The sequence below is a fragment of the Alternaria hordeiaustralica genome (genome assembly GCF_023758085.1).
Source record: "Alternaria hordeiaustralica strain BMP 2776 chromosome Unknown scaffold_2, whole genome shotgun sequence".
Classification (NCBI taxonomy): domain Eukaryota; kingdom Fungi; phylum Ascomycota; class Dothideomycetes; order Pleosporales; family Pleosporaceae; genus Alternaria; species Alternaria hordeiaustralica.
Genome location: NW_026056774.1, coordinates 2,046,511 through 2,073,882, shown reverse-complemented (window position 1 = coordinate 2,073,882; position 27,372 = coordinate 2,046,511). Strand labels below are relative to the sequence as shown.

The 27,372-nt window shown below is 52.8% G+C and overlaps 7 protein-coding genes across 7 annotated transcripts; 4 read left to right on the top strand and 3 right to left on the bottom strand.

The window, feature by feature from the left end:
* Positions 1–66: 66 nt before the first annotated feature.
* On the top strand, positions 67–945 carry J4E84_002150 (uncharacterized protein; the record flags this gene model as incomplete). Its single annotated transcript, XM_049384778.1, has 1 exon — positions 67–945. The coding sequence occupies one exon, from the start codon at positions 67–69 to the stop codon at positions 943–945; it is 879 nt and encodes a 292-aa protein (XP_049248134.1).
* An 8,082-nt stretch (positions 946–9,027) lies between these two features.
* J4E84_002149 (uncharacterized protein) lies at positions 9,028–9,736 on the bottom strand (the record flags this gene model as incomplete). The annotated part of the gene is made up of 2 exons (XM_049384777.1): positions 9,028–9,580; positions 9,657–9,736. 2 exons carry the CDS (start codon positions 9,734–9,736, stop codon positions 9,028–9,030), a joined length of 633 nt encoding a protein of 210 aa, XP_049248133.1.
* Positions 9,737–10,591: 855 nt separating this feature from the next.
* Positions 10,592–12,106, top strand: J4E84_002148 (uncharacterized protein; the record flags this gene model as incomplete). The annotated part of the gene is made up of 2 exons (XM_049384776.1): positions 10,592–11,150; positions 11,199–12,106. The coding sequence occupies 2 exons, from the start codon at positions 10,592–10,594 to the stop codon at positions 12,104–12,106; spliced, it is 1,467 nt and encodes a 488-aa protein (XP_049248132.1).
* A 402-nt stretch (positions 12,107–12,508) lies between these two features.
* On the bottom strand, positions 12,509–13,633 carry J4E84_002147 (uncharacterized protein; the record flags this gene model as incomplete). Its single annotated transcript, XM_049384775.1, has 1 exon — positions 12,509–13,633. The coding sequence occupies one exon, from the start codon at positions 13,631–13,633 to the stop codon at positions 12,509–12,511; it is 1,125 nt and encodes a 374-aa protein (XP_049248131.1).
* A 3,688-nt stretch (positions 13,634–17,321) lies between these two features.
* On the top strand, positions 17,322–18,670 carry J4E84_002146 (uncharacterized protein; the record flags this gene model as incomplete). The annotated part of the gene is made up of 3 exons (XM_049384774.1): positions 17,322–17,647; positions 17,700–18,199; positions 18,246–18,670. 3 exons carry the CDS (start codon positions 17,322–17,324, stop codon positions 18,668–18,670), a joined length of 1,251 nt encoding a protein of 416 aa, XP_049248130.1.
* A 727-nt stretch (positions 18,671–19,397) lies between these two features.
* J4E84_002145 (uncharacterized protein) lies at positions 19,398–22,205 on the top strand (the record flags this gene model as incomplete). Its single annotated transcript, XM_049384773.1, has 1 exon — positions 19,398–22,205. The coding sequence occupies one exon, from the start codon at positions 19,398–19,400 to the stop codon at positions 22,203–22,205; it is 2,808 nt and encodes a 935-aa protein (XP_049248129.1).
* A 1,213-nt stretch (positions 22,206–23,418) lies between these two features.
* J4E84_002144 (uncharacterized protein) lies at positions 23,419–23,895 on the bottom strand (the record flags this gene model as incomplete). The annotated part of the gene is made up of 2 exons (XM_049384772.1): positions 23,419–23,797; positions 23,888–23,895. The coding sequence occupies 2 exons, from the start codon at positions 23,893–23,895 to the stop codon at positions 23,419–23,421; spliced, it is 387 nt and encodes a 128-aa protein (XP_049248128.1).
* Between the last annotated feature and the right edge of the window lie 3,477 nt (positions 23,896–27,372).

Genomic DNA, 27,372 nt, shown 5'->3' with positions numbered 1-27,372 from the left:
ACACAAGAAACAACGCCGCCCTCAGGACAAGTCTACCCTCGAAGCCCACAAATGGCCGCATTCACCATGCAGAGTACAGATAAGTCTCTGTTGATGGCCTTACCAACCGAACTGCGCTGTTACATCTACGACTACTTCCCCGAGCGTGTTTTCAAACATGTATTCCCCACGCCAGGTATCTGCACCTGGGCAGCACTTCGAATGCCGACCGCCCTACTTCAAGTGAACAAGACGATTCTCGTGGAGGCTCAAGAACACTTGAGGACGAGGAATATGCAGAAGTCCCCTAAAGTTACAATCGGCCCAGTACCTAGGTCTGCCGCAAGGGAGGCTATGTTCACCTTAATATCAGACATATTCCACGAGGCTAGCAAACGACGCTGTACATCGTTAAGCCAAGCCCAGAAACCAGGGGACGACAACGGAACCAAACTCATCAGTCTCGTCCTCGCATCCTGGTACAACGAAATCATCCTGCCGCTACTGCTTCAGAACCCTAGTCTGGACGATGATAGTAAGGCCTACAATCAAAGAGAGTGCACAGCCGAGGAACTGCATCCATTCGTAGGGCACACTTTGAGAAGAATGGAACGGAAAAGGACCTGCGAAATCAGCATACGAATGTTGTTTCCCGACGAGGATGACGACGATTTCATAGATTACTGCATGTATGAAATGATGCTTGTAAAGGACATCACACGACGAGCGCTAAGCGCCAAACCGGGTCTTCCACTGAAGATCATACCTCTGGGTCGCGATCACAGGCATAGCCTCAAGCATGAAATGAAGATGTTCCGAAGCATGGATTTGGAAATTCGAAGGATGGCTTCGAGCATCAGAATTGGAAGGCCAACGGCCCAGGATCTAGTACTCTTCAGGATACCCTCTCTGCAGAAAGTCGAAGCCACTAGCGAGCAACTGGGCTACTCGCCGATAGCCAGTTAAATCGAGCTCAGTCGGTAACAAGAGAGCTCATGCATCTCATACAATCTCGATCATTCCCAAGTCTTGGTAGGGTAGCTACACTTTGTGTCGCATTCGATAGAAACGTTATGGGAAAAAATGTACAGGTAGACAGACGTCTACATCATCTTAGGGACTGCTCACTTCTTGACATTCAATAGTATGTATACAGCAAGATGTAAAATACATTTTAGTTCCCTTTAGTAGTATTAAAGAATCTACAAGACTCGGGAGAGCCTTATTCTATAATGCAGCATAATACAATTCGATCGCCGCTTAGAATTAAGTAATACCTAGTGCTTGTTCAGCTAGCAATCGATTATTGTGTAATTACGAGGAAACTCCCTAATAAGCACAGCTAGACTGGGTAGAAACAAGACGTATTATTATTTTCGTTTTAGTAATGCGCTCTAGCTATTTGTATAGTGTTCCGACAGCTCTACATTACCTATAGATAATCAATAGTATGTTAGAACATACCAAGCCAATCTAGAAAAAGGCTGAACACCCTAGAGCCTACGTTGACGTTGGATCACCTATTTTGCAGTTTTTTGTCTTGATGTAGTCCGCAGACTTGTTTAAGTTTTTGCGGGTATGAGGCGCACTGTTAACCCTGGCCGTCAGCCGCATCTCATCGCTCGCGGTAGGTGCTGTTGAGGGCGATTGAAATTTCAGTGCTCGAGAGCTTGACTTCTGCTTGTCTGAGGAATCGACTTCGAATCGGAGACAGCCTGAGCGAGGCATTTTTCCGGCTTCAGCGACGAGACTCCAGCTAGAGCTTTAGACATGACTGGCGCGTTCGGATCAGATATCGAGGGCTATGCAATTTTTGCGTTATAATACAAGTGCGCGATTGACAAGAAAGCTTGGGTACATAGGCCGTTGGCTGCGAAAATGGAGTTCGCCGTAGATAAATAAGGCCTATGCGACGGCGGCAGTATACAGGTGGGAAGAGACGTCGTATGAGGAGTACGTCCTACGAAAGCGAAGCATGTGTGGAGATGCTCAAGGCTGAGGTCAGACTCTCCAGCGGCCTCCAGCTAAATCGGGCTGGACCTCGAGATGACCTCATAGCAGCAGGCTATCTAGGTAACAAAAGGCTAGTGCAATCACGTGATCCCACTCATAATAGAAAACAACTGAGTACCTACCTTCTAGGAGTATACATCGCCCAATGAACTTACAGAACTCTCTTTATCATAATAATGTAGACGGCAGTGCATCCACCCCATCCAGGAGAATGACTGAACACCCTGGAGCCTACATTGACACTGCGCCTCCACCTTTGCTCATTGTTAATCTAATGTAGGCTCCAGGCCCGTTCGGTGTGCTCCTTGTATGAGGTGCATCTGTTCAATCGTCTCTTGCATAAGGTGGTTCGACAACCGGACGGGCCTCGCAACGCGACTTCGACATCGGATCTGGGAAGGATCACTTCGTACAAATTGAACCTCAAACTCTTGTTTGTCAACTCGGTGGTATCGGTAGTACCTAGGTTTACCACCCGGGTGTCGCACGAATTCGTCACAGCTGGCCCAGCAGACCGCCAAATCGCGAACCAGTAAGTCGGTCATTAGCCGGGAGCAGACTACCAAGCTCCCATCAACCACCCGAGACATCAAAGACATCCGTAAGGGACACATAAGGCCCGACCAAAGTTTCAAGGAATGGAGAAAGTAGAGATCGCCAGCGTCGTCCATGAATATTCTCGGGACCGAGCTTATTGACTCATCTTCGAGTGCGACTTCATTCCTAGTCAACCGGTTCGAGATGTATCGTCAGGCAGTGACAAGCAAGGTTTGGAGATAAGAAGATCACTCCGCTATGAACCTCTCTGCTAGCCTCTTCATCCAAATGATGTCTTCTCACCTTTGGGAAATGAGACGAGGATATCTGCTAGGACCGGACTCGCCATAGCTTACTAGCACCTGTTACATGAATATGATTATGTGGTTCGGTACTGCGCAGTCATCTTCTGCAGGTTACCATGCGTGCGTCAAGTGCTAGGTCAACTTTTGAAGGTACTAAGTTGCGACTGGGTCCTCGTTGAGCACAGCCAGACCTGGTAGGAACAAAAAGTATCGCCAGTGTAGTCGTTTCCGCGTCCTTCAGCTAGTTGCATAATGTACCAACAGCTCTATGATCTTTATGGAAGATCAATGGATGGTCGTCGGGCTTCCGGTGATACATCGTAGCAGTCTGGCCAGGTTCGGGGGCATTCCAGCGTTCCAAATGCAGCCTTGAAGGTCACCATGAGAGGGCGTGTGACATATCGGTATCGTGGTACGTGTATCTAGGAGAAGGCTGAACGTATTCGCGTAGTCTAGTCTTTGGGTCATCGGAACGCATTTGTTGAGTGCTTGAGCGCGACTGAGCGTGACCGTATGCGGCATTCGTTGATAGATCGTATTCTCTCGTTCAAGCCTTTCGTAGACGCGAAGAAGCTGTGTTATAGATGAAAGTCTAGATGAGCGAGTGTTAGCGCATTACGTTCGTTATTTTAGACTCAGCTGGACCTGGTCAGCATGTAAGTAGAAGCGGACCTTCAGTGTGCGTCCTCTTTCTTGAACCCGATGACAACACACAAGGAAGACCAAGTCCTTTCAGGGGTGGACCAGTGGAGGGATTCGAGTAGACTGTCAAGACGTTCGTGAGGCTCACGACTCCGGCTCCGCAATAAGCAAAGTCCAAGGGAGGAAGTGGGCCGCTTCGCCAACTCAAAGGATCGGCACTTGAAGCGCACGAGCTTCTGCCACAACTTCTATTGGTCGCCTTGCTTCCAAGAATCTCATTTACTCATGTCATTCACGCATGGCGTGTTGAATGGTGTTACCGAACGGCGCGCAGCCGGCAGAGCACATCGTGATGGTCGTCTCGGCTTAGGGCGTAATCGGATCGGCAAACAGGGTTACGACTTCGGAGATTACGAAGCCTCACTTTTTGACAGAACCATTTGTGAAGGGGCGTTTGTGGAGGAGTCTGGTAAAGCTAGAGCAGGTACTGGGTCTTAGCAAGACCTGCATATGATGCGCTGCATGCATTTTACCGCGATCAGCAAAGGCGAACGCGCATTGACAAGGACAGTTGACGTGGCACGCGAGATCCACGGTTCGTGCTCGAGATGCCGCTCGTGGCGAATTTGTGATTGCACTTCGCTGGAGATGTTGCAGGCTGCATGTACGGATTGCGTTCATACACGGGCGCATAGTGTTCCCCGTCAGTTCGTTCGGCTGTGTTCCGCCTTCACTGCTAAGAGCGTGAAGCGTTGTGCTTGTTGCGTTCGATCTTTGTCCGTCAACGAGAGAGCCATCGTGTCCAACCACCGGATGAAGCGTGTGTTGTTCACAGGATTTTGCCGTGGTGGGTTCGATCGCGGTATGATGGTGGTGGCGTGGGACCATGGAATGAAGCTGACGCGAGTGACTGACACAGAACAGCCGTGTGTAGAAGGGATTTCCCTGTTGAAGTATTTAGGTGGCCACACATAGTAATCGTTAGCAGAATTCATGGCAATAGTCTCACACGTATTCCTGCTGACCCATGCTCCGGTTCTACTCTTCGAACAGGGCAGACAAGGGCTGAAGGCAGCTTACTAGTCTGTGGCGAGTGGGGGTTTGGACGGTATCTTCCTTTGGGCGCATCGCCTATCGGGTCTCAATCAGGGTGTGCTAGATCCCATAGGCACGGAAGACGTCACGGAACGCACTGCCTGATACCCTCCCATCTCCAGTGTGCCAGTCGTCCGTCACCGTTGCCCGCTCGAAGGACAATTGCTCTGCAAAGTGACAACCCAGTGACAGTCGTGTATTTCGTCAGGACACGTCTGCAGGATCGCTAGCTGACCCTAAGAATACGATGTTGTCGAGATTTTCGCCCCGAATAACCACAACCGGGCTGAGCCTTGTCAGTGTCCAGTGAACAAGGACTTATACATGTCAAATGCTATACGAGATCGAAAAGCAATCGTATGATAGAGCAGAGCGGCAGCGGGGCGACTTCTCGGGCTTATGATTTCGGCCGCTTTAACGAACAGTTGGTTTCGAAGAAGTTGCTCTCTGCCGGAAGTAGAAGCCGTACCTTGCTTGTCAGATCCTACATACGATCGTCCGTCCCTGGATGCGCTTTGTCGTCTACCCTAGGTGCATTACTTCCAAGCCGCTCAGATCCCCTGCACTGCTACTGTGTAGTCACGGTAGGTACGCTCTCTGGTCTTGCGTTAGTTGCGGAGTACCTCGGGTTGCGCCATCTTCCGCTGTCTTCCAGTAAGGCCGGTAAGTAGGAACCGCCGACTGAATATGGCGTGATCACGCATTCGATGTGCCCGGGGTTCCTCGTAGCCCGCGAAATGGCCCCCACCAGGTTTTCCCTACAAACTCATAATGCCTCACAACATCCACTGCGTCGTGTCGTCTCATCCGTGACATCATGACGTAAGGCGACAATTTCGGTGAGACCTTGACACCGGATGCAAGGTGAGGTGGCGTAGGAGGCGACTGCATGATTGATTCTGCGGGGTAGTCCGGTGCATAAGGTGCTGTAGGTACAGCACGCTGGCTACGTCGATGGAATGCTTGTTGTGATGGAACCTAAACGCTCGGACGTTGGGCATTGGGCACATGTTCGTGAAGTCGCACACGTGTACACGACTCATGCGGCCATTGCAAGAGCCGAGACCGCCGTTAGGATGCAACTCCGGTGGTGATCCTGTATCTTCGAGCAATGATGCGCGTTCCGTTGAGATTTGTTGGCCGCAAGAGATGATCTATGCCGAAGGGAACAGAACGCATGAACACCTCAGACGAACAGCTTCACAATCGAAGCGATAGCAAGAGGTGTTGCTGAACACTCTCTTTTTGCCATTGGCACCACATGCCGTAATCTATCACCTTTCCCGGTAGTGTCGAAGTAGATCATCAATGACAAGCGGGGTAAACCACGCTCGCCTCACAGTGAGATGGAGTCGCCAGATGGTGTTGGCGCTTAGTCCGTCTGCTGTGGAAGGAGCCCAAGTGCTTGGGTGCCGTTGTTGCGTCAACCAAGGTACATGATGGTGGATACTATAGGGTCTCGGCTCGGCTCCTGGGATATTCGAAACCTGGAACATCCCCGGAGCTGGATGCATTCATACCCATAGCAGCGCGTGCGGAAGGGATCTCCTGGATGCGATCGCGCCTTCGCTTAACAGATCTAGCGGTGAAGCCACGCTGGCCGAATTTAGACACCGCGACACTGTTTTCCTTCTGCTGTGCGATTACCGTGGGGCGACTGGGTGTCACCCATCGTGGAAGTTGAGCCGGGGTATGATCGGCGTCGAGGTTTCTCCGCTAGAAACCTTTGGCGCCAAGTTCATCGCATCTGGAAGAACAGGTTGAGCCCGCTGGCTTGGAACTGCAAGAGGGTGTGGGAGTATCACATATCGCAAACTCCTTTGGAACGTTTGGTGGCGAAGAGATCGTCTTTAAGCATCCGTAGTTGTCGCGAGAGACCATCCATCTGCAGACGTGGCAGCTGCGTTGGCCGCTCCAGCAATTAGCGCCGAGGTGCGAAGCATAACGAAACCGCAATAGTCCTCCAAGAGTAAGAGATATACCAGAAAATGCAGTGGGAATTCCGTGAGTGGTCAATTGCAAAGGGTGCTGCAAGACCCGGTCTTAGTCGCTGCCCAATGGCGGTGATTGGGCTTTCGAGGCGAACAATGAGGCGGACGCGTCCACGCCCAACGGGGGACTTGGTCGCAGCCGATGCATCGCATCCTCATCCGGACTGGAACCGGTGTAGATAGAGTGTATGCAACCGATTCCCCAGTCGCAAGGCTGCGAGTCAGATGTATAAGTCCCCAGCGCGCCCAACCTTACCATCATCCCCAGCCCGCGAACATCGAGTCCAGCCAACATTGCAATACCCTGCCGACGTGACCATCCCAAACCATCATCATGGCTGTGCCCAACTCGTACTTCGTGCCAGGCTTCGGCATCTCAAGAGCCGTTATTCAGAACGAGATACGCTATCATTGCGGCCCGGATGCGATTGTTCGGCCCTACACCTTCCAGGTACTTTGCAATGGTGGTTGTTGAGTATAGCAGAACGCTAATTGTGTCGACAGGGACGCGACGGATTTCTGATCACCACCATCGGACCACCGCTGACCAAGGTAGCTCAAGCATATCCCTACTTTGCGTATGAAGGCTGACTTGATAGGCACAAATCGATGACCTCAAGATGTCTTCCTTGGAGTACGAGGAGAAGCAGTCTCGCATCGCCGACGAATCCCACGTCTTCGTAAACGCGCCCATCCCAATAAATCAACGCATAAGACGAAGTACATGATCGCGGCGCAAAAGACAGCCTTGATTTCACTTCGTGCCATGGTCTAGGAGTCCGAAGAGCATGCGCCCTATACCCATGTTTCCGTTTAATACGTTCAACCTCTTTCTCGTCAAGTATCTTTTAGCGTGCATTTATCCCTGGGCGGACCGACTGATGAGTTATGGTGTACGGACCATTATGATGTCTCGAGGCTTCGAGTTGGCGTTTCGGTTTTGTGGGAAGGATAGTTTGGCTACCACGTTGTTGTTGACAATACGTGAGATGTGTTTCGCTTTAATGCAGAAAAGAATGTCTGTTCCTTCACGACTTTGCTCAAACTTGAGGTCTTTTCACCACGTGCAGCTCTTCTTCAACGTGACAACCTGGATCTGACGTCTCCAAGAATGCTGCGTGTAAGGATAACATTGTCTGCTCCTGGATGTGGTTTCCATGGTAAGCCCCGGAGGTGTTTCAGGGGGTTTGTTGCTTTCGTCGGCTGGACGTCAGCCTCCGTCTCGTTGCATTTTCAGGCGGCCAGGGCTACGGAAGTCGATGAGCGGACGCGAACGAAGAGTGCCTGCCTCAGCACTCGGGCGCCCGCCCCATGATGTATTCACAGGGCAACTTGGCGAGATGGACCTGAACAGCTGGACTGGTGCCACGTCGCCGATGGAATTTGACGTGTATACATACGTAGCGACGAGAACAAGGGCACGACAAGCGTCGAGGAGTTGTTGAGTTGTGACGATGAGGCGGAGCCTGAGCCAGCTCGAGGACGCAGGGACGAGTGGCGTGTGATTGGCCCGCATGTAAGCGAGCCAGAGGCTGGGTGAAGTGTCGTCACAAATGATGCAGCAGTCGTCACATCGCGATTTGAAACAGCGCATAGTTGGGTGAGGACAACTTTGGCATGGCGACAATTAAAGCTCATGGTAAAGCGTTGACCGTATTGTTACCCGGTTCTTCTTAGGCATCTGACCCGACTTGTAATCTGAGCAAAGCTGCTGTCTTCGAGCAGCGATTCAATACAGTCATCTCAAAAGCTTTTACTACAGGTAAATTGGTGGAGTACTGGTGAAGTTGCAATGCGCTGTTGGTCTTCAGTTGGATTCTGAGAAGGCCAATACTTTGGTTTTCTGAAATGCTCCTAACCCCCAGAGGGGACTAGTGCACCTCCGTGGATGTGAGAGTAGATAAATTTTCACCCGTCTTTCACATTCGCATCTAACACATCTCTATGTCCATGGGTGTGCAAAGCGCTTCAAGCAGTCGCTGCATGTAGACTCGGTGTGCCGTCAGATGCGTCTCCCTAGTTGTGCTGTCGGCCCCCACTTGGAACCCGCTTCCCCGCTCAGCCATAGCGCACGCTGGCCTCATTGACTTTTGATATATACGTTTAGATTGCCCAGCTCTTCATCAATCAGCAAAACAGCAAATTGAAGGCACTTTGGCGTACGTTTGATTCAGCCTGTCTACTTAACGCTTACTAATCAAAATTTCAGGGAGTGGTTAACGCGCTGGCCTGCTAGTCCTTCACAGGAAAGTTAGCCAGTTCCTTCGGGAGCGTGTGTTCGAATCACACAGGTGTCGCATGAACCAATTTTTTGCCGTTTCATTCGAGCCAAATGCACTGTTTTTGCTGCCAGCAGGATCTAATGCGCCCTCTATAATATGCTGTAATGCTTGATCGAATCTTCCTTTTGCACGTGTATGGCTCGACGCGCTTACTTCCAATTATACTCTCGATATATCTACCAACTACATCATACTACACATGTCAGGCCCTTGGCTTTTGGCGCCCTTCTCAGTCGTGGTCTTCGCACTCGTCTTTGCGACGTCTTCCAGCACCTGCCTACATAGCTCCCCTGTCACGGCGCTGCACTCAGCATAGTGGTCGCACAGCATCCTCTGCGCCGCCTGCAGACCCTCGTGTGGCATGACACTCGGCCCCTTGCCCTTCTTATCCGGGCCATGCTCCGCTAACGTCCATTGTTTCCTCAGGTCTCGCTTCAAGCCTAGGACCATCACAGGCAGGTTCTCGTCGTAGTTGAAGTGCTTGTTCACGATCGGCAACCATGTCGAGGCTAGAGAGTCGAGGGATGCGCGCGAGGAGATGTCGTAGCAGAGAATCACAAATTGCGGGTGCAGGAGAGTGTAGTTCTGAGGCGACGCAGTGTCAAAGAACTGCAGCCTGTACGGCCGGCCATAGAGCGAGATGTCGAAGGCATAGGGCTGGTCTATGTCGCGTAGCTTGGGTAGCTCATAAGGTGGAAGGTCATCGCCCTGAGGCTGTACGCCGAGCGACAGGCGACTGCGAATACGTCAGTAATGGTAGCAAGACGTCAATCGACATCAACTGTCACGCGAACCGCGCGCGCCGAACTCACGATAAGAACGTCGACTTCCCGACTTCCGAATCGCCCAACAGCAGGACGTTGACCTCTGGAGTTAGAGGGCTGTAATCCATGGCGAGTTCTGGTGGCCTCGCAGGCGCAATCGTATATCAAGGCGGTTCCATGTTTGCTTTTGATAGTCGATGAAGGAGATGACGAACACATCTGGGCGCGGAGATAGGCGTTAGCTGCGCAGTGTCTTGGCAACGAGCGCGAACGCGTCCTTGAGACAATCATCACTCGAACTCCTCACCCATCGCACATCTCAATTCGCGATCGCCAACATGCTACAGACATCCTCGCTCTACCTGAAAGGATATCGCCATGCGGCAACATGGAAATCATTCTTCGCGCTATCTTAGCGTGCATCGATTGCAGTCCTGCGCATTCTCCAGCTCTTCCTACATGTCTCACCCCAGAGACACTATACATCCACTCGGCTGTGGGGAACACAGAGCTTGATTTTGACAGCCTCGGGGCGATGCTTATCTGCAACTCACTCACGATCCTGTAGCAACAACCGCCGGTGCCTTGCTAACCCACATTCAACAGTCTTGGCAACGCCTTCGACACCATGGACCAGGAGTCTGGATCCTTTAGAGCATTTTCGCATTCGTTGGCCCACCACCAGCGCCATCATCCGGGTTAGAGTACATTTCGTGTGGCCATAGCAGAAGATAACAGTTCGGACCTGCTTAGAATCGTAGGGCAGGTACGCCAGCCAAGTACGCTTGCTGTCTTGGAGTCTTGGAGAACCGCCTCCCCATTACCGGATGAGGAAGCTGGCAGCAATGCTCTTCTCTAAGAGGCTCGCGACACATAGTACCAAGCCATCGACCTTGAATAAATAAGAACAGGATGGCGACAGTCTGTGTCTGCACGACTCTCAATTTCTACTCGTCGCAGCATTATTATTATCGCTGTCTGCCATGAAGGTCTCCACACTCCTCGGTCTGCTTCCCGGCGCTGTTCTCGCATCCGATGTCTTGAGCGTCGCATTCTACGCGAAGGAGAAGAACCAGCTCTACGACTTCATCTCGGCCAACAGCGAGATTGACTATGGCTGCCGCCCTGTTGTCATGGCTGCGGGTGGCGAGCACAAGCTGCACGCCGTCATCTCAGAGGACCATTTGGACCACTTCAAGCGAAGCCTGGACCCTGAGCTCGTTCGCGTTGAGCTTCTACACAACATGAACAAGCGACAGACTGCGACTGCACCCATTGGCAAGGGTGATCGCTTCAAGGGTGGAAAGGTTGCGCCCCGGGGTCTCGGGACTAGGAAGCCCAGCGAGTACGCCCAGCTCCAGAGCGCTGGTGTTTTCAACGCAGACGAAGTCTACACCGCCATGAAAGGTCTGGAGGAAGAGTACGGCATGTCCATCTTCACCACGCCACACAAGACCTACGAAGGTGCGAACATCATCGGTGGTGTTGCCAACAAGGCAGAGAAGATCAAGAAGGACAAGCAGTACATCTACTTCACTTCAGGTATGCATCGATTCATGAAGCTGTCGTAGATCAAACTAACTCGAGTAGGCATTCACGCACGTGAGCGCGGAGGACCTGACAACCTGATCTACTTCGTCTCTGACCTTCTTTATGCGAACGAGCACCGTATCGGTCTCACTTACGGCAACAAGAAGTACACCAACAGCCAAGTCAAGAAGGCTCTTGGTGCGGGAGTTGTCTTCATTCCCATGCTGAACCCAGATGGTGTGCGCCACGACCAAGCCAACAGCAACCTATGGCGAAAGAACCGCAACCCAGCCTCTGCTAGGCCCAACGAACCCCTCAGTGTTGGTGTAGATTTGAACAGGAACTTCGACTTCCTCTGGAACTTCACCGAGAAGTTCGACCCTTCCGTCTCCCCAGCTTCAACCAACCCTGCTTCCCAAGCCTTCTACGGCACCGCGCCATTCTCCGAGCCCGAGTCGCGAGACATGGCTTGGGTGTACGACGAGTACCCCAACATCCACTGGTACATTGACGTCCACTCTGCTGCCGGAACTCTGCTCTACTCATGGGGAGACGACGTTGACCAATCCCACGACCCCAAGCAGAACCTGTTCAACCCTGCTTACGACGGTAAGCGCGGTATCGTCGAGGACGACCTGTACAAGGAGTACATTGACCAAGAGGACTGGGACAACATCCGCATCGCAGCCAACCGCACCACCGATGCCATGATCTCCGTTGGAGGCCGCGAATACGTCCCTCAACAAGCTGTTGGTCTTTACCCTACTTCCGGCGCGACTGACGACTGGTCTTTCAGCCGCTGGCAGGGTAACAAGAAGCTCACCAAGGTCTATGGATACACTATGGAGTTTGGTTACCCAACCAACTTCTACCCTACGAGCGAGGAGTACATTCAAAACATCATTGACACCAATGCTGGTTTCATGGAGTTCATTCTCGCTGCTGTTGAGATTGGTCTCAAGGCTTAACTTTCCTTGCTTGATCTGTAATGGTAGTGAAAGGTGGCTCGTGGGACGAGCATGTGGAGGTGATGATGTCATGAGAAATGAGAGACGACGTGTAGTAGTAGCACCTTATATAAGAGAAACACCAAACACCTAGAAGCCTACATCAAGATAAAAACATGCAGAGTAGGTAGCCCAACGTCAACGTAGGCTCTAGGGCGTTCAGCTTTCCCCTTGTATACGGTGGTAGTGGTCGTTACATTGTGGTATTAGGGGAGCAACCCTTACTTCGTAGTCATTAAACATTAATAGATTGCTAGTTGAGCAAGCCCCGGGTATCATTGTACAAGTAGAACGCCGAGAGATCCGATGCAACACTTTCGCTACGACCGCGTTCTTCCAAATCCTTGTCCAGACGAAAACGAATCAAACATACTTACCTTCTAGTAGTAGCTCCTGTTTCGACTTCTCGGGCAGCAACGGAAGAGATTCCTTCTGTCGCATGTTCGTACTCCGGTCGCTGAGTACAGAAGTGCCCGACGAGCGCGACTTGTTCGACTTGGAGGACTGCGGCGACGCGAAGTGCTGACTGGCCGGTTCATCGCGGAACACAGGCGTGCGCCGACCGATCGTCTCCGGGCTATTGGTGTCGCGCTGACGAGCCTGCGTGATGGTCTCTGCTCTGTCATCGCGCAGGGCCTCCGCCTCAGTGACCAGTGTCCCACCAACTTCTTGATCCTGTTGATCGCGCACGACTTCCGCCTCGGTGAACAGAGCCCCGTCGCGCACGAATCCTCCATCAGCGCTCACCGTCCCATCGCGTACAACCTCCCCCTCCGCATCCAGCGTCCCACCAGCCTCAACCCACTTCCTCAAATGCTCCTCCCTCAACCTCTCCCCGAACCCCGTCCACCTCACCCCAACCCTCATCGGTATCCTCCCCGCCCTCTCCAACGCATCAAACCAATCTCTATGCTCCGTCCAAACCAACCTCCTACTACACTTACTCGTCGTCGGCGATCTTTCGATATCAGCAACATGCTCAAACAGCATTGCCCCCTTCGCCGTCGCCGTCGGCGTGTCGATATCGAGGTTATCCAAAATACTAGCCTTGATATCGCGATCGAAACACAGCCACTCTACCACATTATCCCCCGTCCGGAAACCGAGTGCGGAGCCACCGAGCTGGAAGACATCAGCCAGGTAGCCGACTTCGAGACACCCCGGTGGGATTTCATCGCCGACCGGAACAGCTTTCTTGCAGAACGGGTCGTCGGATCGGAGTGCGCAGACGAAGCCGTGCGTTGGCCGGTTCAGCAGTGAACGTAGTCTAGCGACTGAGATGAAGGAGGCGCGGTAGTGGTAGATGGCTACATCATTCTTTGCGAACCGGAAGTATTGCGCTTGTTTTAGCTTGTTGCCGTTGGGTCCTGGGATGGGTTTGGGGCCGTATGTGCGTGGTTTCTTGGGCGTTATGGGGCGGGGTTGCTTGACCGGCTTGGGTTTGGATGGTCGGGGGTGCTTGTTTGGAGTGCCTTTAGGTCGGGTCATGGCTTTTTCGTTTGTGATTTTGCGGCGGTCTTTGGGCGGGAAGGGAGGGCGAATAAGAGGGGAGGAAAGAGGGAATTGATTGCTGGAGGAGGTCACATGTTTTGGTCATGGAGTGTTGTAGCAATGGGGATAGTGTGCACGGGGATTTAGGCTACTGCCGCTAGAGAGGTGCTAGATTCAGGGTCTGGTTCACCGTGAAAGTGAAAAAAGAGAAGAGGGGCGTGTAGACTGGCTGACAGGAGGAGAAGCTGGGCGGCCTTTCCAGAGCTAGCTCCCGCGTTCGCAGTAGAGCTAGAGCATGAGGTCTGAGAGTTGGTCTGGCTCTCCGTCACTGCTTATTTTGGGGTAATGCGGAGTGGACATGCTGATGTTATAGAACTTTCATCAGCTTTGGTAAGTCGTGGTTTGGTAAAAGCGGTGTGTATCGCGGCAGCTTATGGGTATGTCGCGCGCACGAAGGTGTCGCTGTAGCTTTTACACTACATCAAGATGTGGATCTCGTATAAAGTGATAGATCAGGCTCGGATAGATTGATACAGGCGTCGGAAGTAAGGCATGAGACGTTCGTAGTAGTCGTCAAGCTCCTCCGTTGGTGTCAAGACATCGTATTCGCCAGATACAAGCTAGTGTATGGCATTTCCAACTCTTGCCCATGGTCTTCCGCGCTTGCCAGATCTCGCAGATTTGAAAGGTTGAGAGCTACATCCTGGCAGCGGGCGACGCAGTTTCTTGGTTGAACTCGATGTAGGAGTCCGGCTAGAGTCGCAGGTTCTTGTTGCTAGTGAAAGCAGCGTTGCCGCGTTTGTAAGTACTTCTGTCATCGTCGGGGGCGTGTAGTAATGTCTCATAGCTGATGTCTTGGTTATGAGATGAAGAAAGCGACCAAGTGATCAAAGGTTTCCCACTGGTTGTGAAAGTAGAGAGTGTTCATGGCGGGAGTGGGCCATTGCACGTTCAGCGCGACAGAAGCGGATAAGTCGGGGAAAGACCGCCTCGTTATCTACACTCCAGCTCCCTCACTTTACCTCCAATGAAGGAACTAGTAGGCGCTGCCGAGCACTGACCTATGCTCATTGAGTGCACGGAATCTATACGTCTCTCACTTCTCAACCGTTGTTTCTTGTTTCCGCTATCCCATTGACTATTCCAAAACATGCGGATCTCGGGGCTCCTCGGGTTAGCAACCCTCATCGTTGCTGTCGCAGGCGAGGTTTGTCAAAGGTAGGTATCGTGCCTCTAGTCGAGTTGTTGTTCTGGTTACGTCCTTCTATCAAGTACCACATCTGTTTGATTACATGTCGCTGTAGTTGACTCAGACTCTAGTTGCCCAAACAACGACCTTCTCGCTGTCAATTTTACGATCCCGGGTGGACTTGATAAGATCCTTGTTGCCGGTGACCCCGACGATTTGGATGACTCGGACGACTCGGATTCACCATCAGACGTAACAGTGACTCCAGCGCCCGACGCGTATTACGACCATTGCAAGCAAAAAGGATGCGCCCTGGAATGGTCGATGCAGCACTCCGATAGCGAGGCCGGCGCTCAATTTGCACCTCCCCGCATGACCGCACAATCTCCCTTTCAAACTCCTCAAGACCTCCGAGACTGGGGATGGCATGATGGTGTCAAGATATCGCAAGCTTACGATGACCTCAGCAGCTTCTGGTGGGGAGCTGATGTGGCACTGAAGGGCCTTCAGCTTCCTTGGAAGACAGATGCCCAAGAGGGTCCCAATCGTCTCACCATTGTAGTGCACCAAGACCCCACTGCAGATATCAGTGTTGATAAGCAAACTTACAATATCGACGGAAAAGAATACCGGGCTTCGGACGCTGATTACACTATGCTTATGAATCTGCAAGATGGTGTTATCATTGCCATAAGTCGCAAAGGCCCAGATACGGCAGGCAAGGAGCGAGAGCCGCCGCTGAAACCAGAAGACATGCCAAAACTTCACCAATTCTCCGATGTTGGCTGGATAAAATGGAAGGCCATGACCGAGGCGAATAATCTTCCTGTTAACAATCTTCGGTATTTCTTATCCCTTGGGATCGCGAACACACAAACCTTATCAGTGTGCGAAAGGATATTCAGGGCTAATAACCTAGCAATGAGGAGGTGGCCTGGAGACGTTTTTCTAGCCGGCACATGGGAGTTCCGTGCTATCTTGGGTAAGTTGCACCCATCTTAGAGGGGTTCAGGTATCTCGTAGCGTAATCGGGGCTGTGTCGTCTTCATTGCAGTAGAGCATAACCCCAAGGCTCACTTGAGACCACCGTCTTATCCTGGAGGAGCATCTCGGCTAACTCATGGACAGGAACCCCGAACGTACAAGGCTTTGGGTACATGCTGGTTCAACACAAGGCAGATCTGGGCAACATGTTCATTAGTAAAATCCATGTTTTCCTGTGTGAAAACAACGCTGTTTGCATTGTCGCATTTGTGTCCCAACCAGTGGCCACTCCAGTGCAAGATGCAACGGTCGGATCAATAGTCACCTCGGATCAGGTCGACAGACGCGACGAAGGAAGTAACGTCATGCGTCTACACAAGATCTTCGCGAAGCTGTGAGAGCTAGGGAGAGCGAGTCGGATTATATGGGAGGATTGAGGATAGTTAGACCTTTGGCTGGTAGACAGACGCGATTACCGGTCTTAGATCTGGATGGTCTTGGCTGCTTTGAAGGAGTGTATGGAGCTGGAGGCCTCCGCGACCTCCTTAGACTGGGGATTATATCGCTGCCCGGCTAACCAAATAACATGGACGATTCTCACGTTCAATTCCATCTCTTTTGCGGTGTCGGAGTGCTCGATCCAGTCAGGCAGCTCGATCAACGCCACGCCTTGTAGCAAAAGTAAATCTGCTCAGGCGGCCAATGACAGAAGTCGTGGGCGCGTCGAGTCGGAGCGGATCCGGCAGCCGCGACGCGCGCGTGTTGTTTTGAGGGGATCCGAATGCAGGGAAGGAACTTACATATACCACCTCATGCCCCATACTGCGTCGGTCCTGAACTTTCACCGCTCAACCGCAAACACTCGCCGCCGATCAAGTGTCATTGCAGAAGCCATGTCGTGCCATGACCACGCCAATACGTCAAGCGCGGGCTCGCGTCATATGACAGGCGTGCCCCGCGCTGTAGGATGAGAGCCCGCGCATGACAGCCCACGAAGGAACATCTGCCGCCCGTTGGAGCAATCAATTCGCGCCTACACAATGCGCCTGTGGGGTATTAGCCGTTCCACCGAGCGACGTGCTGCTCGCTGGTCTGGGCCATGTTCAGCATTCCAAGATTAAAGAGAGAGAAATTCCTCGGCTTTCGTTACCCCGCTAGCGACTCCGTCGACTAGAGGCTGCCGTCTGCCCTATCAGCCGAGTATCTTCGCCGCATTGCGCAATCGGGACCGCGGCCGGTAGCGAAGAAACTCCCTCTGGACTCCCTTGGATTTGTCTTTCCGAGGTTATACCACACCACCCATTCGCCATGAGGCCTGCGACTACTGCGCCCGCCGCTTTCCGCGCTGCGACGTCCATCGCACGACTCCCCCGCCCAAAGACGTGCTCCTTTGCGACGCGCTGCCTAGCTTCCCAGACTGCTGCGAGATCGGCCCAGTTTTTGAGCCCGCGACGAACATCCGCAAACAGCGCCCCAACACCCAGCCTATACACTCGAATTGGACAGTACAGGATGGCGTCCTCGCAGGGAATCAAGAAGATCCAAGTCAAGAACCCTGTGGTCGAGCTCGACGGCGATGAGATGACCCGGATCATCTGGCAGGTCATCAAGGACAAGTTCATCCACCCATACCTCGACATCGACCTCAAGTACTACGACCTGGGCCTGCCCTACCGTGACGAGACCAACGATCAGGTGACGCTCGATGCCGCCGAGGCTATCAAGAAGTACTCTGTCGGTGTCAAGTGCGCGACCATCACCCCCGATGAGCAGCGCGTCGAGGAGTTCAAGCTCAAGAAGATGTGGCTGTCGCCAAACGGCACCATCCGCAACCACCTGTATGGCGCACATTGGAATAAAGGAGGGGACATGACTGACAACACATTCTAGAGGAGGAACCGTCTTCCGCGCGCCCATCGTCATCCCCACCATCCCTCGTCTCGTACCCGGCTGGAAGCAGCCCATCATCATCGGCCGCCACGCTTTTGGCGACCAGTACCGCGCGAAGGACCGCGTTATCCCCGGCGAGGGCACACTCGAGATGGTCTTCACACCCAAGGGCGGCAAGCCTGAGGTCATAAAGGTCTACGACTTCCCAGCGGAGGGGGGCGTCGCGCAAACCCAGTACAACACCACCGAGTCCATCTCCGGCTTCGCACACGCTTCCTTTAAGATGGCGCTCGACAAGAAGCTGCCGCTGTACATGAGCACCAAGAACACCATCCTCAAGGCATACGACGGCAAGTTCAAGGATGTCTTCCAGGCCATCTACGACAGCCAGTACAAGAAGGAGTTCGAGGCTGCCAAGATCTGGTACGAGCATCGTCTGATTGACGACATGGTCGCCCAAATGATCAAGAGCGAGGGTGGCTACATCATCGCGATGAAGAGTGCGTATACATCCTACCAATATTCTGACTTCGCTGACATTCCCAGACTACGACGGAGACGTCCAGTCCGACATCGTCGCCCAAGGTTTCGGCTCCCTCGGCCTCATGACCTCGACCCTCATCACCCCTGACGGCAAGACCTTCGAGGCCGAAGCCGCGCACGGTACCGTCACCCGCCATTTCCGCGAACACCAAAAGGGCAACGAGACCTCCACCAACCCCATCGCCTCCATCTACGCCTGGACACAAGGTCTGGCCAAGCGTGGTGAGCTGGACAACACACCTGAGCTCGTCGTTTTCGCCGAGCAGCTCGAGAAGGCTTGCGTGGACACTGTGGATATCGACAAGATCATGACTAAGGATCTGGCCCTTGCGTGTGGAAAGAAGGACCGGGCGTCTTGGGTCACCACCAATGAATATCTTGATGCCGTCGAGAGGAGATTAAAGTCGAGCTTGAAGGAGAAGCTATAGATGTACAGAAGTGTTGAATAGTCGCGTGGGATATTCCTTGCATCGGATCACTCGGTAACAGCGTGATACCTAGACCTGACCATGTAGACGGAGTTCTGCTTACTCTTGGGCAGGAATCGATTGTTCACAAATTCAATTGCGCCTGTGCATGTCTTCCTTTGCCAGTGAGGCGCGAGAGCGCGAGGCATCTTTTTTTGGCAGGGAGCTCGTGCCATGTCGTCTCCACATGTTCCCGGAGCACGTTGCTTTTGATGAACTGGGTTTACGCTAATTTCCGATGGGACCCAAATCCTCAAAAAGAAACCAGTCTCTTGCATGTCTCACGGCAGTATGCATATGCGGGACGATCTGATGTTTGTTTGTTACACAGCTGATTGCAAAACATTTGTCGCGACTGTCTTGTTGAATCCCTAAGGCTTGCATACTTTGCATTCAGTTTAGCAGCTCTGTGTTGGGCCCTCTTGACCTCTTCGATAGTTGCTGGCCGTCTCATCCTAGACAGGATCACATGATGGAGGCGTTCACTGATGCCGCTCCCGGGACTAACCCGACTAAAGCCGCTAGGACCTACAGTGCGAGCCCGACCACCACGCCAGCCTCTGTACCAAATGACAGCGCAGGATCTACAGCCACCATTACCACAACGTTTCCGTCGCCTAAAAAGCACGGCAGTCCCTCGACTCCCGACTCTACTCCATTGCACCGACGCTTTCTGCGAGCAGTCTCGATGCCGCCTGCGACACCGTCGCGTCCGCCCACGGAGAGCCAGAAATCTTTCGAGAAGGCGCGCGACAGCCCAGTCGTAGTTCGCCATACTCCCAAGAGGACACAACTATCGCCGATGAAGCTCGAAGTTGGCCAGGGCGCGTTCTACTTCTCAATTGAACTGCCCCCCAACAAGATCACGCCAAAGAAGAGTGGAACGACAAGCAAGAGCCAGACACCAAAGGGAGAAGACACGCCCACGAGGACGAGGACGCCTAGCCCGTTGAAGAAGGCGAGCCCGACGAAAGAGAATGCAGTGAGTACACCCACGAGGGCGACGCGCAGCCCAATCAAGCGTGATGAGTCGACCAAGCAGAGCCCTGCGAGGCCGTTGTTTGGTACGCCGACGCGAGCGAGGATGCACAAGCAAGATGCGGATCCACGAACTCCTGTTCGGACAACGCCTAGCCCGCGAAAGAATCACAGCGCAGTGAAGCAGAGTCCTGCCAAGATAGCTACTGTCACTCCGAAGAGAAAAGGCTTGCTCAAGACACCTGGAAGTAATCGACCTGGAAGTCCCATCAAGCGCTCGATTGAACAAGACGACTCACCCGTAGATCCGCTCAAGACATCTGCACGGATCGCGAGAGAACTCCTATCAGGGCCAGAGGAGACAATTCGAATGGTGCCCGAACGTCTTGTGGACCTGAAGGACGAGCACGCTCCAGCAACTTTGGTCGCGACTGCCACCGACCCAGCCCCGCACCACGAACCCACGAGGCAGGCGCCACCAGCGAACAAGTGCCCAGAAAACATTGGACACCTCATGGCAAGCCTTATCAGCAACACTACCAGCACGCGTGACTGGGGGACCGCCTACAACAACGACATGATCTCCCCGATACCGACGCCATTACGCAAGGCCTCTGAGAAGCTCAAGCTGGGAGAGTCGCCTTCTTTCCTGCGGATGTCAGCCAATGGTACGACCACGATGACCAATGCAGACCCTACTTCCGATGTCAGCAAGAGAGGGTCCTTGAATCTACATGAACCTGCGTCAGTCGACCCAGGACAGGACAAAAGTAACCAGATTGAGTCATCGTCATTTGGATTAACCGAGGCAGCTCTTCCCTCTTCCATTACCACAGATCATACTGCGGACGTGTCAAGCGAACCGCGATCTGCACTTCCGTTACGTGCAGCCAGTCTGGGGTCTTTCAACACCCTGAACGCGACTCGCGAGGTACCAGCCCCACCACACCGCCCGCTTCTCTTCCCAAAGCGGAGGTCGGAGGCCCCTCAGAAAGAGCCATCGCAGCAAGAACACCAGGCCAGGTGGCAAGATATGGAGACTGCTTCTTTAAAGCCCCTGCCTGCAAGCCATCAGAGGCGGGTGGGGACTGATCCAAGTGTACTTTTGAAGATGCAAAAGGACATGGCTAATTTGGAAGCGACGATGCGCCGCTCGGCAGGTGTTGTCGACCCTGCCTTTTGCGGTCCGCTCAATCTGAATGAGCTCCCTGCAATGTCGAACGACTACTTCGTTAGAGGCCAGCACGATATCAGAAGTCCAGGTGTTGTTGGTACACCAAAAACCCTCAGTAGAGCCAACTCCGACAACCCATCGATTGGTGCTGTGCAAGCGAATGGAGGGAGAAGTACCGAAAAGCCGGTAGCATCGTTGAACGTTTCTGGCACGCCAGGTATACCACGATGGAAACCTAGTGCTCCTACCTCAGCACAAGCAACGAGAGACCGTCTTCTTGCAGCTAAGAAGGAAACTCCTCAGCGTATGGGTGCGACTAAAACTGCGGTTCCCGAAAGATCCCGCCCTCGATCAAAGACCACAGTGTCAGTAACAGGCAAGTCGGCTGCGGTCACTAGCACACCTCGCAAGACCCCAGCCACTCCAGCCAAACCCGTGGCACCTCCTGGTACAACAACACTCAGCTCCCCACGCAGCCGCATACCATCAGTGAACGCCGCTAAGCCCAGGATGCGAACACAGTCTGTCCCTCAAGCTGGTTCAAAGCCGCTTTCCAGTGCCTTAGGCCATAGTAAGGCTGTCGCAGCATTGAAAGAGCGTTTACCAAACGTACCAACGGCCCCGATCAACACCAGACCTGTTCCGATCCGCAAACCTGTGGTCCCCTCCATTCCAGCCACTCAAGTTCCTTCGGCAGGTCCGCGACCGTATGAACAAGAGTTCGCTAGCGCTGGAGATATTGCTGACCGACTTGCTAATTGGCACGACGAGGATCGGAAGAAAGCGCAGATCAATCGTCCTACGGTCGCAGTCAAGAACACACCAGCGAAGACAGAGGCAGGAGGCCAGGCGGACGAGTCTACTACACCAGACGGCTCACCTGCGAAGATCCTGACACCCGCCAAGGTACCTGCATCAACTAGGACTGCAAAAGCCCTCCCTCCCGCCAAAGACGTCAAATCAAGACCGCTCTCCAACAAGCCAAGTGCTCCATCAACGCCCAGATCTAAGCCCAGCGCGCCGGCTCCCAATACGCCAGCCCCAAAGACTCCAGGTCCAGCGCTTCGCAACGCCGCTGCCGTCAACAACAACCTCCGCCAACCCATAACCGCGGCCAAGACCCCAGTGAACCGCCGCATACCCGTCCTCGACCGCAACGCGACGCGCACACCGAGCAAAGCCATCGTGAGTAGTCTGGATCAAGCGATCGATAGGAAGATTGCAGAGGACGCGAGACGTGGGATGGAGTTTACGCCTGGTGGGAATCGGCTGAGGGATTTGCTGGATGCCAAGTCGATGAATGGGGGTGTTGTGCAGGTTTTGGAGGAGGAGGAGGTGGTGTAAGGATCTGTAGGGTCGCTGCAAGGGCGATGAGGACGTTTGGTGTGGACAGAGGGGTTATTTCGGCCTTCTGTTTTTCTTTTGTCAAGTTCTGATGATGAGTGTGGCGTTTACTACTAGTGTGTATGGGAGGAAAGGTTCTATTGATGGTGTTTATATAAGGAAAACTGTGTAGATTGGAAGAAAGTTAATGTACGACTGCTATTGGAATTCTACATCGACTACGCCTATTCATCTTCTACTTCCTACTTCCTACTACCCTCCCTATAACTCTTCCCAAACACATCACCTTCATCATCAGACTCGCCCATCTCTTCATCGCTATCTTCATCACCGCCGTCATCCCCAGAGTCTGAGTCTTCGCTCCGTCCCATCGTGTGACTAGATGTCTCGCTCGCCTCCTCATCTCCGTCTTCCTCCATACTCTCATCTGAATTCTCTTCGCTGCCACTAGTCTTCTTACCATCATCATCTTCGTCCCCCGCTACAGTAGAGCCAGACGACTCCGACCGACCTAAGGTGCGGCTAGACGCCTCACTTCCCTCATCATCTCTACTATCTCCACTATCTCCACTATCCTCGACATCCTCACTAACTGGGCCTTCTGCCAGGCTATCCCAGCTACGACTACGCCCAGAGGCCGATGCGACCCCATCTCCTGCTGTATATTCTCGCCCATCGAATCTTCTTTCACTCTGAGCGTTTCGTCGCTTGGTAGCATGAGTTGCGCCAATGCGAAAGGGATCGTCTTGGGTGGGCATGTCTGCGGCAGGGTTGTAAGTGTGGTACTGGCGCATTGTACCGTTGGAGCGGAAGCTAGTGGCAATGAGAGGACCGAAGGGGTTGGCGGGGGTGGTGTGCCGTGGTTCATGTGAGGTGGTGTTGGGCATGGTGGGTGATTTTGTCGTGATGATAATATTGATGATGTATGTGCGAGATGGATACGTTATCATGACAAAAAGAAATTGGGGAGACTTTATATAGGCCAGGCGCTCTTCAACAAAAGACAGAGTCTTGGTGCTGTTTCTTAAAAGTAGGACAGGAGCGTTCGAGGGTCTCACATCGATGTCTTGTGTAGAGAGATTTGGGTTGAGACAGAGACATAGTTGTGGGCTAAATGTTTGAGATTCTAGCTAGAGGTATCGGCTACAGCATCTCATCCGATAGAAGGACGACATTCAAGTCCAAGTGCCCTAGTAGCAGTAGTAGTGAAAATCTAGATCGTGTACAGATACCTCGGGTTATCCTCACCCATCTCAGCAATCTCCTCTTCAGTCTTACCCTCGATCCTCCAGTCCTCTTTGCCAGACAGCTTCCTGTTATTCTTCATGCGGAAGTAGAAGTGCAGCGCAATGTAGATCGCGATACCGAGGGCTAGCAGCCCGATAGTAGCTCCGTAGCCCGGAATGTATGTTGGCGCGGTGTCGGCGGCGTACAAGAAAGGTGCTGCAACACCTGAGCAGTTACCGATGGTGATCTGCATACCGCTCGCGAAGGCTCGCTTTCCGTATCGGGGATTGTTGACAGCGATCCAGGAGAAGGCGATGCCGGTGGCGACCCATAGGCCGAGCGCGACGATGAAGCAGCCCGCGAAGCTGAGGCCAAGTCCCTATACGCATGTCAGTACAGTTGTTGGAATTGTGGGATGTTCAGGGCCTACCTTGTTTGCGATGAGGAAGATGTACCCGATCATACTAACAGCGAGCCCACCTATACAGTAAAGACCTCTGTTTTGCGACTTGTCGCTGAAGTATGCGCAGATGACGTAGGTAAGGAAGCCGCAGACATAGACGGGTATCGTCAACGCCTGAACCACTTGACGGCTCCATCCACCTCCGAGACCGTTGATGATGGTGGGTAGGAAGACGGAGAAACTGTAGAGCATGCCTAGTCCAACGAATTGCGCAATGGCATAGGCGTAAACCTTCCAGTCTTTCACACCCTTCATAACATCCTCGCGCGCGAGTTCCTGACCAGAAGTTGTTTGGCCGACTTCCTTCATTCGGAGCAGAACAAGGTTCCGGCGGTCTTCCTCGGTCAAAAAGCTGGCCGTCTCGGGGCTGTTGGGTAGGACGAAAGGTACGGCGACGGCGGTGATCACAGTTGGAATGCCGTTGATCAAGATGATCCAACGCCATCCGTTCCAGCCTGCTACACCGTCGAGCTCACCGATTGCGTACGCTACAACACCCTGTGCTTGTTAGAGCCTTTCTGTTGTCTCGTGGAGGCGATACTTACACCTAGTCCACCTGCTAGTGCAGATGTACCATAGAAGCACGCTTGTCTCAAGCTAACGTTGCGCCGGTTGTAGAACATACTCAGGTAAAGAATGACGCCCGGGAACAAGCCGGCTTCGAACATGCCCAACAGGAGACGGCAGACGATGAGTCCAGCGAAGTTATTGACAAAGCAGGAGAACGTGGCTACCATGCCCCACATGAACATGAGGCCTCCGAGATATCGGGCAGGTTTCATTCGCTTCAGGATCAGGTTTGACTAGATGTCTAATTAGCATGTAAGGCTAGGCTCTGATGAACGCCAAGCTTACCGGAGTTTCGAATATCTAATACACGATTAGTGGAAGTCAACAAAGATTGGGTGAGAGCGACACTTACAACGTAAGTAACGAACAAGATGGATACCGCGATTTGGAACTGATTGCTATCGGGGTCCATGCCAAGATCCTCCTCCATCTTGTAGAGACGAGCATTGCCGATGTTGACTACGCGAATCTGTCAGTCTAGATCTCAAGATGAGCATACCGTACGCACCTCGATCCATGAAGTTCATCAGGTAGATCCAGCATATCATGGGCACGATCCGGATGTCCAGCTTCCTTAGCAGCTTTGCTTCGGTGACAGGATCAATGTCAATCATCGAGGCGGATTGTTCGACGTCTTCGAGTTTGAGAGGCGGGTTTGGCGATGTGTCCGAGCCTTTCTCGTCCCTGTACTCCGGTTCCGTGAGCACGGGCCCATCTTTGTTTGCGTTCATGCTGTCAACAAACGAAAACAAGATTGTATGAGTGCGATCTCAAGTTGGAGGTGTTTCCAGTGGGGAGGTAAGTTGCTGTGATCGTCGTCAACGGACCAAAAAAGTATTGGAACCAGTCTGACCCTTATAACCCGAACACCTGGGGAAGGGTGCCCCGGCCCCATGGGGAAGCGAGATATGCCATGCGCTTGGTATACGGAGACGCGCCGTTGGCATCGATCAGGCAGAATCACCGAAGCGAGTTTGATAATCTCGTCGTCGAAGTGCCGGTAGCCGTTCTTCCGCCCTGGCGTGCTTGGAGGCTCTGGTTGAGGGCGCTTCCAAGCTTCTGATACTGGGGTAATTGGTGGTTAACCAAGACCTTCACCTCCTTGGATTATTAACCTGTTTTGGCAAGGCTGGACGCGGATCGCGTCAACGGGACCAGATCTTCGGTACGGAGGAACGGGTATCTTCTGTTGTGTAGCCTATCATCTTGCGTAACGCAAGGGTATTCGCAATCCCATGTGCCAGATGCTCGTAATAGCAGGTATGCTCAACAACTTTCCCATGTAACGTGCACAGACTCGAATGCCTGTCCGGACCTACAGCTTCTGCACAACTCTGAACAGCCGAACAATAAGACAATCTGCGCTTGAATACGAGAACAATATGCACAGAGTCCGTTAATAGTACACGACCGTGAATCGAGTGGAATGGCCTTGATCACTATCATGTTTGGTGTGTGCATGCTGCGATCCACGGCAGTACTCCTCTTGGTGCTGAGAAATGCCACGGATGCCGCATTTGATTTGACCGGAGGACGCACTGGATCTAGTGAGGAGTACTTAGTCCGAGAGATTGCATAGATATACTGCCTTCCTTTGCTCCGTGGGTGTTGTTGTCATGCTCGATACCAAGTCGCCAAGTCCTTAGCCTGCGTTGACGCGCTTGGCAGTTGTGTCCTATGCAAGGACGTCGAGCTTCTCCACACATCCGATGTTGCTACTGTATGAGGTAAGTGGGTATGACAAAAGATGATTTTTGGTGGTGCATGAGAGCGTAATGACATATCAGCGAGTCTAAGTTGATTCAACAGAGAACGTCGCAATGTGAGGCTCTTCGACGGCTTGTTGTTATTCTTGCCCAGCCGGATAGATCGGTATGAGATGCATCGCGGCTGCGTCTTTACAAATTGATTCGAACGGGAAGGCTGAAACATTGCAGCAGTGCTGCGCCTCGGGCGGAATGATAGATGCTTGTGCGGCGGGCTTCTGCATTCAAGAGGAAGTACGCCTGTTGTGCAGAGCGGGCAAAGGGATGTGATAGACGGCCAAGCACCGAGCCGTTGCCCAGCATGAGGAGGATCAGTAGAGATATGGCGCCGCTGACGATGATGATGAGAGATGATGGATGAACGAAGGCGGAACCGCTGGTGAATGATGGGACGAGGCAGGGGCAGCGCGTCTTGAGTGGCGCGTCGCTTAGTCATCACGCCCTAAAACTCACGGCGGGAAGGCACACAACGACTTGGAGATGCAGTGCTAAGCTCTCAAGACTTGTACATGAGATCCAAGGCACCATTCGACCGATTTAGCCCCACGTGGTCATCCCTGCTCGCCATGTGTCCATTGCAAGAAATCCGTTTGAAAGGCCGCCGTGAAGTATTAACGTGGAAGAGGGGAAGGTTCATGTGCTATCCTCTAATGCTGCCATACAGCCACTAGTGCCCTGATGAGTTCCTCCGTTACTCGGACAACTGTACAGATCTCCCCTTCGGTCTCCAGGCTCAGCACATGGAAGAACACAACGTCTCGTCTGCCAGTCCGTTTCTGCATCTCGAGTAGACTGTTGTAGTAGTTGATACCACACACATACGAGCTCACATCATCACTGAGCCTTAGGTCGACAGCTTGTCTTGATTTCTCCTTTCCTTTCGTCTTCGGAAGGCCGATGGAGGAACAAGCTTCCCTCCACATCTCAGCTGCTGCATCAATATTGATCGTTGTCGCCAGAGATGATGACGCTTTTGCAAAAGTCCTTTTGTTATCTGCTCTCGTAAACACCCGCTTCTCGATATCTGGAATGTCGTGACACCCATCTCTTAGGGCACTACGTTCGATCTCGAATACCCCCGCTGTCGACATCGAGACTCATATACAGCTGGATAGTGTGTGAGCGGACTATCCGACTGCGC